Here is a 13,074-nt window from a genome sequence, read left to right on the forward strand (position 1 = left end):
AAGGTGCACCCCCTTATTGTATTATTTTAATATAATAGGCCTCTTAAAGCTCAGAGTTTTAGTTTTGAATCTGTACAGTGCGATTCAGAATTCAGTAGAGATTTATCTACTCACAGGGTTGGGATCATCCACATGAGAATATTTGTAAAAAGTGCACTTGATTTATTGTGCTGTCCTCCACACATGTGAGGTTTTGTCTCTCTGATATATGTCTTAGAAACCTGCTCTACGAACTGTCAGAAAGCATTGGCTCAGAGAACTTAAAGGACATGATCTTCCTTCAGAGGGATTCGATGCCCAAAACCCAACTGGTAAGTGGGTCCTACACAGTGGGGTATTTGTGAGCACTGACTTCACCAGTGTTGGGAATATGCTGGACAGGGTTTTCAGGAAGGGTTTGTATTTGTAGGAATTGATGCCCATACAGTGCTTAAGAGTCTGGTGTTGGATGAGCCTGGAGCCTAGTCCTGGTTCTGTGACTAACCCCGGGATGTGGGGCGAGTGATTGAAGCTTTGTGATTGAAGCTTTCTGAGTCTTCATTTTCTCATGTGTCATATTGTGGACAATCACACTACTTGTTTCCCAGACTGTTGGGAGAATTAGACAACATGACGTGGGTAAATGTTAGGGGCCTATATTTGGCATCTAGTAATCAGGTTACTAGTAAGTGGTTAACTGCTATTGGCACCCAGTGTGTTTTACCAGAGAGAAATGTGTGGAAATGAGGAGGTGGGAAATAGTGGCAGAGTGGGAATGAGTCGTTCATCATCTACATTAGATGTGCTTTCTGAAGGATGCTGCGTGCCCTTTTGAGGAACTTTGCATTATCTCTTAGGTAGGGTTTTCGTGAAAATCAAATAAGACATACGTTTGAGGATGTGCTTTGTAGAGGGCTGTACAGGTGTTTCGAACTAATGGTAGTATTTTAAATAATAACATAATTGCTTTATATTAATATTATTGCCATATGGGTCACATTTAAGAGTAGGAAAGAAAGTGGCAGCAGGTCTCTCTTCCAGGCCTCAAAACTTTTTATGTTTTCCTTTGATTCTAATGTCAACTTATAACAAGCAAGTTAGTTAATTTTAGAAGGGGCCACTTTCATATTTTACCCTATAACATTACTTTATAATTATGGTAGTCAATTGCTGTTTTTATTAGATTTTAACTTAATGGAGCATCTGATAACAAAAAAAATACATGTAACATGTATGGAAGTTATGAAATTTAGTACTAAATGAACAGCTGTGGACCACCCCCTCCCATTGCAACTTAGAAATGTGAATATCCCCCATGCTCTCGAGCCTTCATTCCATATGTAGCCCTCCCATATCACATTCTCCTGAGATCAGCTGATATTATTGACAAATAACTTTTGTTTTTAGAAAAATCATTGAGGAGTGGGAGGCTGTTTTACATGGGATAGATCAAACGAGGACTCTGACTCTGACTCTGTAAGTCATTCATTAAATGTTTCCTGGTGTCAGACCTAAAACCTGAGTAGGTTCATTTTGTTTGCATTGCTGACAATCTTTGAGATCTTTTTTCCTGTTTTAGAGCCCTCAGGGATTTTAGACTGTGTCTTTTGATTAGTCGACTCCTTTCTTCCAAAGGTTTGTTGTGGGTTCCTTGGGGTTGAGGACTGAGTGTTAGTCATCATTATAGCTCCAGAACCTTGGAGAATCTGTTACAAAGTGATGCTCTGAATGAAAGCAGGAATGAATGGGATGATACAGTCTTACCCTTTTCATTCTGAGAAAAGGGCCTGAACCCTTTCTGTTTCTGTGCTTTTACGACAAATAACTGGAGAGATTAGCAGGATGAACTAAGCCACCTTGATAGGATGCGCAGAAATATACTGATAACTTTCTTATACTTATTGCCTCTTGTTGGAATCTACTAATTTTCTTCCTTAGATAGCCCCTGGAAGTTCTGATGTCTTTCTGCCTTTCTTACTTTTTTCCTCTTCTTTTTCTCTTTTTATTCTTACGGAAAAAAAAATACCCAACAAAACATAATTGTAGAAAAAAGACATAAAACAAACATATAGTTTAATGAATGATTATAAGGCTAATCCTCTTGAAACCATCACCTAGGTCAAGAATTTGAATTTTGCCAGCCACTCTAGAAACCGCTCCACTTACCCCCATTCCAATCACAGCCCCTTCCTACCCCCTAGAAGTAACCACTGTCCTGGCTTTTATGGTAACAACATTTTGATGTTTCTTTATGGTTTTATCATTTACCTGTGCATCTCTGGGTGTCAAAGTTAGTCTTGGCCAGTTTTTTTTCTCTTGAGTGTTTTTAAACCTACAGGTTAAACTCCTCTCTCTTTAATCCCTCCCTTTCTTTTTCTTAAAATTTATCTGTTGAAAAAAAATTTATCTGTTGAAGAACCCTGGGATGATTGGCAGATAGAATTTTCCCCAGTTTGACTTTTGCTGATTATGTGTGCTCGGTACATTTCAACACACTCCTCAGGCTCCCAAATTTCCTGCAAACTGGCAGCTCGATTCAGATGCCAAATGACTCAACCTTAGAAGAGATTTCCTGTCATTTGAAAAGCTCTCCAGGTTATTCTAATAATATTCTCTCCCAGCATGAAGCATCCTCTCACAATTTCTCTGGTCTCTGGGTTTATAAATAAAATTAAACTACTCTCTGTGGTTATACCTTTATGCCCCTCCCTATGTCATGAGCAGAAGTTCTCACTCCCCACCATAGGGTGGAGGATGAGGAGACGGCCAGGGGTCCCTGATATGCTCCACACCACGTCACGATTTTCTACTAGGAAAAACTGGGAAATGTGTTTCTTCCTATACTTTTCCTCCATGGGTCTTAGACCTTAACCTGCAGGCATCCACGGTTTGTGGCCAGAAGCATTCCAAACATTTTGCCCCCTGCTAAATTAGCTTTTAGGTCAGTCATCGAAGGCCCATGCTCAGGTAGCCAAACGATTGTATGCTTTTTCTCATTCAGTACAATAGTAAAGGGAGCTATCGCTGTATTTCACTGTGGCATAAAAACTGTGGGATTCAGAAAAAGCAAACGGGTCCCGCCCCCGCAATTTTTTTTTTTTTTTATTTTTTATGTGGGTCTTGAGGGTTTGCTTCTGGACGAAGGTCTTGAAGCAGATGTGGCACTGGTAGGGCCGGACGCTGGTATGGATCAGCATGTGCCGCTTCATGTTTGCCTGCAGGGTGAACTCCCGACCGCACACCTCACACTTGAACTCCTTCACGCCCTGGCAGGGGGTGGTGGTGGGGAGAAGGTGTGATAGTGAGGCTACGGGACGGGCACAACCTCTGGAAGTGTGAGTGAGTGTGTGTGTGTGTGTGTGTGTGTGTGTGTATAGGGCACGGTGTCTGGGTATATGCAGCTTCTGGGAAGCGACTTCTTGGGGGTGTTCTGAATGGGAACAACTTGTTGAAAGCCACCGGGAGAATGTCAGGCCAGGGCCACTTACTCCAGGAAGCCTTCCAGGGAGGCTGGGAGGGCACAGGAAGGGGGGGGGGCGCACGGGGTAGGACCGGAGGCCAGGAGGACGGGAGCTGTGGTCCTGGAGGAATAAGGCAGGGCACGGGGGAGTGTGGACAACAGAATTCAAAATAGTTTGGCCATAAAATATAAACACACTTCTTGGGTTCCAAATGATCTCAGCTTCTGATTCTGAAGGAGATCTATTTCTTCGTGTGAGAATTGTGGCTGAGTTTATATACTTTAGATAATCCAGATAATCTCTACTGGATCTTGTGATCAGGCTAGCCTTCTTGAAATGTGTAAAGGACCATCTCTAAGCAACGCAGATGAGTTTCCACGCCAGGGCTTAATAAGGCTGCATTATCTGCTATGTAATTGCAAAAGATTATGTCGCAGAAATAAATTATATAGCAGCCAGGTGGGGAGGGCCTGAACTTCCCTCAGTCAAAAACAAAAGGTTCTAAATTCACATGGTCTCTCTTGAGTTAAAAAAAAAATGAACTTGGGGGATTCTTCGATGGCTCAGAAGTTTAGCGCCTGCCTTCGGCCCAGGCGTGGTCCTGGAGTCTCTGGATCCAGTCCCACATCGGGCTCCCTGCATGGAGCCTGCCTCTTTCTCTCTGCCTGTGTCTCTGCCTCTCTGTCTCTGTGTCTCTCATGAATAAATAAAATCTTTTAAAAAATAAAGATCTTAAAAAAAAAAAGATCTTTGTAGGGTGTTCTAAGCTTCCTTTTTGATAACTTTCATACAAGTTCATAGCAATATAGCTGCCTTCACACATCCTGAGAGACCCAACAATAGTCCGGAAATCTGTTCTCAGGGTAGCAAATGAACGTTGAATGTAAAGGAAACCACACCCAGATCTATTAGCTTAGCATAGAAGCAGAACAAGCACTTTCATACACTTCCTGCTAGTATTGACTGAGTGGCGTTCTTAAAGTACAGACTTCATTTCGTGTGTGTGTGTGTGTGTGTGTGTAGAAGGTGTTATTTACCAAACATCTCATAAACTTTCTTCAAAGTATGAAGAATTTGCACCATTGCTTCTAGAATTTTCTTCCTCCTGGTAGGATGCTGTCAAAAATAGTTTTTCTGTTTTAAGGTTCAGAGATAGCTCATTTGCTTGTGACCTACAGCAGAACATTGTGTGGTGGACCCCTTTGCCCAGCTGATCAGCTCTGGATGAATCTTTCTGCACCCCCTCTTCTCTCCTGCCTTTATTCCCTGGCCAAGCTATTGGTGTGCTAGGGCTGCACTTGGAGACACACAGTTTTCTTTGCCTTTTTGGTTCTCCTCCCTGTCTCTGGAATTTCTTAAAAAATTATAATATCTTTTTTTTTTTTAATTATAATATCTTAAGAGTGCCTGGCTGGCTTAGTTGGTGGAACATGTGACTCTTGATCTTCAGGTTTTGAGTTCAAGCCCCATGTTGGGTGTAGAGGTTACTTAAAAATAAAAATCTTTAAAAAAATTATAATTTCTCTTTGACCAGATGAGAACAGAAATCAGGTAAGATTTTGTAACTCTGGCCTTTCCCTTGGTTGCTGCCATCTTGAGAGAGAGATAATGAGAGAGCGCACAAACAGGGGAGAAGGAGAAGCAGGTTCTCCACTGAGCAGAGAGCCGGACACGGGGCTCCATCCCACGACCCCAGGATCATGATCTGAGCTGAAGGCATACACTTAACCGGCTGATCAACCAAGGCACGCCAGTTGTTGCCATCTTTAGTACCTTGCTTGAAAATACACACATGCACATACACTAACCCTTCCTCATCCTGTTATTGCTGTCTCCCTCCTTCCCTCTACTGCCAAGCTTCTTGAAAGAATAGTTTGTGTACACTCTTTCTCCACGAACTCAAATCTGGGTCACATTTCAATGCATTTCGACATGACTTCAACTTCCATTATTTCAATGAAACTGTTTTTTTTTTATATATTTTATTTGTTTATTTGAGAGAAAGAGTGAGCAAGAGAGCACAAGCAGGGGGAGCAGCAGAGGAAGAGGGAGAAGCAGACACCCCACTGAGCAGGGAGCCCAATGCCAGGGCTCAATCCCAGGACCCTGGGATCATGACCTGAGCCGAAGGCAGACACTTAACTGGCTGAGCCATCTAGGCGTCCCCAGTGAAACTGTTCTTACTGAAGCCAGCATGAACATCCTCCTAACCAGATTTTTAGTTTCACATCATTTCTCCATGTGGCTTGTCCTTTTCCATGTTGGCAATGAGACCTAGTCATCCTTCAAGAATCCCCTCCCATGTGCAGCTTGTGTGAAGCCGGCTATGTGCCATAGATGAATGATGAATAATTGAGTGGTATCACCATTGAAAGTCATTTTTGATTCTTCCTTCATTTTTTCACTTCCAGTTGATCTCTACAAGTCACCAAATTCTATTTCAAAAATGTTTCTCAAATCCAGTGCCACCTCTGTGTTTCCACCACTGGCTTTAGACCAGGTCTTAATCATCTCTTTGCCAGAGTATTTAATCTTACTGCCAATATTTTCTCTCTAATCTGCTTCCTCCCCCATTTTGAAGACTTCTACTCAAAATCGCACGTGTTTATGTTACTGTTCTCCTTAAAAACTTCTGCGGACACTCCTTATGCATGGGAGACATGCTCAAACTCCTCACATACCGTGCGTTCCTGCACATCTGATACCAGCCCACCGTTCTAGTCATGACCTGGCTCTTATTCATGATTTGTACTCAAGCCTCTTTCTCAGTGTTTCTGAACACACTTTCACTTTTTATCTATCTGTTCAGCCTTTCAATATGTCTGGAGAACTTGCCCCAGGTCCCACCTAGCTGATGCTTATGTGTGCAATGAGATAGTAGTGTTCAGAAGTTCACTATTGATGAGTTACTCTTTTCTGTGGGCTCTGATGTAAGTTTGTTCATATATATTTTCTCATAACTAGCTTAATACACTGAGAAGTGCTATTCACTGAAAAGATTATGGTGCCTTCCACCCTGCATGTAATTCAGTATTAAAATAATACTAGCCAATTTGCTATTTTTCCCAGCAGCATTTAAGAATTTTTTTTCTTTTAAAATACTAAATATTTACCCTTTGTATCTTTGGTGTCTCTGTTTTGCTGCTGCCCTAATCTAATTATGTCATTTACAGATGTGAGTGAGAGGGCGTATAGCTCAATAATTAATAAGAGGGCCTTTGACATCAGACTGCCAGGGTTCAAATACCAGCTCTGCCACTTATTGGCTCTGTGAGTTTGGACAAGTTGTTGAACTCCAGTAATTTCATCTTTAAAATGGGGGTTATAATAGTATCTAGCTTTATTGGCTTGTTTTTGAGGTAATATATAGCAAGTGATGCCTGGTATATAGTGAGTTATGTATATTTGGTATTTGTTATTAATATAGATAATTTACTTGGCAATGCCTCTTCCCCCATATATTGAACTTCTCAGGGACAAACACTGTACCTTTTTCGTCATTGTGAGACTTGGTGACTAGAGACCATGCAGGTAATGTTTAAAGAATGAATGGATCATCAGAAGGCAAGTAAATGTGACTCCATTGATTCTCTTGCAGACCCCTCTAAGTTTCCTGGCATATTTGGAGAAACAAGCTCTAATAGATGAGGATAATCTGGGGTTACTGGAGGATCTCTTTAGAAAAGTTGTACCTAACCTTATAAGAAAGATTGAAAGATACAAAAGAAAGAAAGGTAAGTAGCTTACACTTATTTGCTTGCACGAGACCATGAAATTCTTGAACTAATTGGTGGTATATGATGTTTACTCATCACTCTGATAATATTCCCTTGGGAAAGCCAGAACTCTCTCCCTATCTATTCATTCAAGACCTATTTATGAATGCATACTTGGAACTAGGCACGGTTTTAGAAGGTGCCTAGAAGATGTATAGAGCAAAGCTCCTGCTATCTTGGAGCTTATATTCTAGTGAAGAAAAGTAGTTTTAGATAAATGTCTTAAAAAAAATAAATGTCTTTTTCTCATTTTTATAGGAGGGGAGAGATAGAAAATTGTTTTGAGTGAAGTAATGAAGGAGGTGGGGTAGCATGGGGATTAAGAATGAGGTCTAGCGAGTCAGATTACCAGGACTCCACTTATTAATGGGGCAGTGGTTCTTTTCTTAGCCTTTCTGTTTCACTTTCCTCACCCATAAAATGGAGATAATAATAGTACATACCTCGTGGGTGTTTTGAGGGTCAAATGAAGTAATTCCTAAAAAAATACATGTCTAGCATAGAATAAAACATGTTGCTATAAATATGTTTGTCAGAAAGTCATGAAAACTTTCATATTCTTAGAATTAGTACGAGGAAGAAGAATTTTATTTTCTTGTTTGTTTTTTTAATTGTGTCTTGTAAATATAGTAATGCTAGAGGTATAGCAGAGGATGGAAATAACACCTGGATGATTTGCTTACTGTTTATCAATAGACTAAGTTTGTGTTTTTCCAGGTTATTTTTCTCCACCTTTCTTTTTCTCCAGAAATAGAAATGAATGAGTATATTCATGAAACTTTATGCCACACCCATATTTTAATTCAGGGAGTCAATCTGGTGTGCAAATGTCTTTGGTTAAAAACGAAACTATCTAAAAGGAAACTTCTCTCTAAGAATTCTATAAATACAAAATGTGTTGAGGAACAAAATACACTGTTGTTAAATTGCTAAAATCCCCCAAAATAACTAAAGTAATGAATAAATGCATAATTTAAGTATAAGTTATGAAGAATAAAATGTTTCTTCTAACCTAAGTTATCAAATGAGAAATTTTATTTCTCAGCTTTTTAGCTGGGAGTTGATATCAAAAGTACTTTTGGAATCCTCACTGAGCTCTGAATGCTAAGATTGTTTTTTCCGATTACATTCCCATTTTCCTGTAGTTAGTACCCCACACAAAATAAACAGGCAGGTGGTCAGATTGTTCTGGGTAGTTGAACTCTGGAGAAGGTACTCTAATGTTTATGTAGTAAATGGCTCAGTGAGTCTTAAGACGTGAGCTTTATATCAGAAGAATTCTAATTTTGATTTTTCTTTTTTACAACCTACCTGCTGGTTGATCTCTTTTGGATGTCAAAAGAAAACAAACAAACAAACTTGTCCTCTGCTCCTATCACACCAACACTTCTGGAACATTTCTGACATAGATGGGTAGGATTTTTCCATACCAAGTAATTCTCTAATTCTCTACAGATACCATCAGGGTGTCTAATGATTTATTTCAATTCTGACACTAACCAGAGTTAGCACAGACCTTAACTCAATTAGGTTAAGGGCTCAGTGCCCTAAGACTGCCCCCTACTTCAGACACCAGTCGCAAATTAATGGGTCCCCAGAATACCCATGGCTTCTGTCCCATTTGGCTATAAACTGAGGGTTCCCATGACCCTGTCCTCAGTTCAGTAATTTGCTAGAACAACTCATAGAACTCAGGAAAACAGTTTACTTACTAGATTACTTGTTTATTATAAAAAGATTTGACTCAGCAACAGCCAAATATAAGAAATGCATAGGGCAAGGTATGAGAGAAGGGGCATAAGGCTTCCAGGCCCTCTCCAGGCAGCTCACCTCCCCAGCACCTTCACATATTTACCAACCAAGAAGCTCTCCAAGCCCCTTCAGTTAGAGTTCTATATGGAAGCTTCATATGTAGGCACGATTAATTTAAATCATTGGCCATCACGATTAATTCAAGCTCTGGCTCTTCTCCCCTTCCCAGAGGTCTGAGTATGGGGTTGAAAGTTCCAACTCTCTGACCACAGATTTATTCCTCTGGCACACTGCTTCCCTCCAGAGGCTACCCAGAAGCCCCAATTACCAGTCATCTCATTAACATCTTATTAGCAAGAGACACTCTAACAGTTCAGAGATTCCAAGAGTTTTAGGAGCTCTGTGCCAGGAAAAAGAGGGCAAGACCAAATATATATATGCATATATATATTTATCAGATATCAATATTTCAGTATTAACTTTAGTATAGGTTTAAGAGCTTGTGTTTATTTCTGCCATTTAGGATGAAGGATTAAAAGACTGAAAAGATAGTAGGTAGGCAGATTTTGGACTTTTCTGCAAGTGAATGTGATGTAAAGTCAAAGTCCATTGTATCTGATTAGGACACAAGCTGTATTTGGGGACCACTAGGATAGCTTTCTGAATTTTCTTGAGCCTTGATGTCTGCTTTACTATTTTAAATTTCTTATTAAAGATAACGTATCTTAATTAAAAATAAATTTTTAAAAATATTTTATTTATTTATTTATGAGAGACACAGAGAAAGATGCAGAGACATAGGCAGAGGGAGAAGCAGGCTCCATGCAGGAGCCCGATGCGGGACTTGATTCTAGGACCCTGGGATCACACTCTGAGCCAAAGGCAGACGCTCAACCACTGAGCCACCCAGGTGCCCCAAAAATAAAAATTCAAAGAAGGTTTATTTACTGCCAGCCCATTCCCTAGAGATAATCACTGTTTGCACTGTTTGGAGAATATATAAAGAGACAATTTGTATGTATATGTGTGTAGATAGCTAGATAAATATATATTTAACTAAAATCATGCTAATCATATCCTATAACTTGCTTTAGTCCCACTTAATGCATCTCACATTTCTCCATGTATATAATACAGACATAGCTCTTTTTATTAATGGTTCTATAGAAATGTGTCTTATGTACATAAAATATCTATTTAATCACCACTTTTGAATGTTTTTTTCTTGAATGGTTTTTTCTTTTCTTTCTTCTTTATCTTTTTTGCTATAGTCTGAGTTCTGATTTGTTTTTGGAGGTAATGCTTTTGTAATTTCTACTTGGCCATTATGTGACACGTTTAAATGCCATAAATTCTGAAATAGTATTTAGGAAAGTATATAGTAATCTTAAGGAACTAACAAAATGACAAAAATAATAAAAACATAAGCAATCAGAAATAAAATATAATAATAAAAGGAATGAGAATAGAATGATAAAGAAAAACAATTTATAAGTTCACATTTTTTTTCTTTAAGCAAATGGCACTATAAATCTACAGGTCCTTGTAAAATAATTTCTTTTGGTGATTGGTTATCTTGGATTGCTACTAGTTAGAAGATGATTTTTGTTTTACTATCCTCGGTTCTATTTGCAGCCTCCGAGGTAGCGACACCTCCTGTAGACATGGAAACGGAGTCATTGCATCAAAAAGAGGAAGAACTATTTTCCCGTTCAGACATTAATCAGTTCCATGGAGCCTTATCGGTAGGTTCATTGATGGGTTGGTAAATGTTTCACCACCAGCTCTTCTCTCCACCCTCAACACCATCCCAAAGAAAAAGAGAGAGAGACCCTGATGTGTAGTGTTTGGTATAAATGTTCCCACCATAGCTGATTTCATGTACCAACATGACATCAATTTAATTATAGAATTTCTGGAAATCTGACAAATGGCTCTCACTAGCTGGTTCGAGTTGACTCCAGTACACCACTGGGTTGCTTTGAAGTGGTTCTGTTCTTATGCAATCTGATCAAGGCCAATTTCCTAAGCATAATAGCCTGTGTAGTCCTACCTGACCCATGTTTTTAATGCTTAGCTGTCACTTTTTAAAAATTCTTAATAATGTTTGAAAAGGGGGCCTCAAATCTTGTATGGAGTGCCACAAATTATGTAGCCTGTCCTTTCCAGAGGACAAGATTTGGTTCCTGTAGTGCCCAGCAGTAGAAGGGTGAGTACAGGGGAAACACTGGGAGATTTGCAGTCTGTTTCTTATAACATGATCAGGATCTTTGAGAGATACATCTGACATTCTTCTCTGGGATTTATGTTTCTTCCCAGCAAATTTGGGCAGTTTTATCCTGCTAACAGCTATCAGTATCAATGAAGTTATCTTGGCCTTGGAATTTTTTGGTTTTTGTTTTTAATTGTGGTAAAAGCCAACATAAAATTTATCATCTTAATTATTTTTAAATGTACATTGTTGTGTAACCAATGTCCAGAACTCTTTTTATCTTGCAAAACTGAAATGTTATATCTATTAAACAGTAACTACCTATTCCCCCCTCCCACCAGCCCCTGGTGAACACCATTCTACTTTATATCTCTATAAATTTGACTACTCTAGTTACCCCGTATTAGTGGATTCATAGAGTATTTGTATTTTTGTGACTGGCTTATTGTACTTAATATAATGTCCTCAAGGTTTATCTGTGTCAGAATTTTCTATCTTTTTAAGGCTGAATAGTATTTCATTGTGTGTATATACCATATTTTGTTTATACATTTGTTCTTCAGTGGGCACGTGAGTTGCTTCCATCTTTGGCTATTGTGAATAATACTGCTATGAACATGGGCATACAAATATCTCTTTGAGGTAGTGCTTTCAATTCTTGTGGGTATATGTACCCAGAAGTGGAATTGCTGGATCATATGGTAATTCTGTATTTCATTTTTTGAGGAACCTCCATACTGGTTTTCATAGCAGCTGCATCTTTGCATTTCTGCCAGTAATGCATGAGAATTCCAGTTTCTCCACATCTTTGTCAACACTTGCTATTTTCTTGTTTTTTGATAGTAGCCATCCTAATTGGTGTGAGATGGTATTTCATGGTAGTTTTGATATGCCTTTCCTTTTTTTTTTTTTAAAGAATTGTAATTTCTTTTTCTTTCTTTCTTTTTTTTTTTTTAATGATTTTCTTTATTTATTCATGAGAGAGACACAGAGAGAGAGAGAGAGAGAGGCACAGACACAGGCAGAGGGAGAAGCAGGCTCCACGCAGAGAGCCTGATGTGGGACTCGATCCTGGGTTTCCAGGATCACACCCTGGGCGGAAGGTAGGCGCCAAACCGCTGAGCCACCCGGGCTGCCCTGATATGCCTTTCCTTAATGATTAGTGATATTGAGCATCTTTACATGTGTTTGTTGGCCTTTGTATTATCTTTCTTGGAGAATTGTCTATTCAAGTCCTTTGCCAATTTTTTAATTGGGTTGTTGTGGAAGTTTTATTTTTTATTCTTAAAAAATTCTTTGATAGCTTCTTTACTACTTTCATGATTTCATATTTTTTACATTTACCATTTTTTAATCTTTACATTGGAAATAATTTCAATCTATAGAAAAGTTGAAAGAATGTGAATAATACTAAGAACACTGTATACTATTTTATTAGATTCACCTACCTGTTGTTTACTTTTACCCCATTTGTGTTAACCTTTGTGTGCTTTCTCTATCTTTCTCTATCATCTATTTATGTAAACACAATTTTTTTTCTGAACTTTTTGAGAGTAGCTTGCACACATCATGGCTCTTTACTGCTGAATACTTTATTGTGTATTTCCTAAGGATTAAGATATTGTTTTACACAACTATATATAGTACAGTTATTGATGCTAGTCAAGTTTACTTAATACAATACTTTCACCAAGTTGAAGTTCTAACATTTCAATTTTGTCTGTTGATCTAGTAATATTCTGTATAGCTTTTTTTCCCCTCCAATACATAATTCATCTGGGATCATTATTGTATTATCATGTCTCTTTAGTTTCCCCTAATTTTAAACATTTCTATAACTTTTTTTTTATAACTTTTCTTTTTGACATTGACATTTTTGAAGAATACAATCACC

The 13,074-nt window shown here is 38.7% G+C and overlaps 1 protein-coding gene across 1 annotated transcript in view; it reads left to right on the forward strand.

The window, feature by feature from the left end:
• CASP10 (caspase 10) overlaps nucleotides 1–13,074 on the forward strand; it is a 33,435-nt gene that overhangs the window by 4,038 nt on the left and 16,323 nt on the right. Inside the window, exons 3-5 of the mRNA XM_041737649.1 lie at nucleotides 218–311; nucleotides 7,039–7,174; nucleotides 10,604–10,713. Coding sequence (XP_041593583.1) covers nucleotides 218–311; nucleotides 7,039–7,174; nucleotides 10,604–10,713 — 340 coding nt within the window. The remainder of the gene's footprint in view (nucleotides 1–217; nucleotides 312–7,038; nucleotides 7,175–10,603; nucleotides 10,714–13,074) is intronic.

The sequence above is a fragment of the Vulpes lagopus genome, chromosome 22 (genome assembly GCF_018345385.1).
Source record: "Vulpes lagopus strain Blue_001 chromosome 22, ASM1834538v1, whole genome shotgun sequence".
NCBI classification, from domain to species: Eukaryota; Metazoa; Chordata; class Mammalia; order Carnivora; family Canidae; genus Vulpes; species Vulpes lagopus.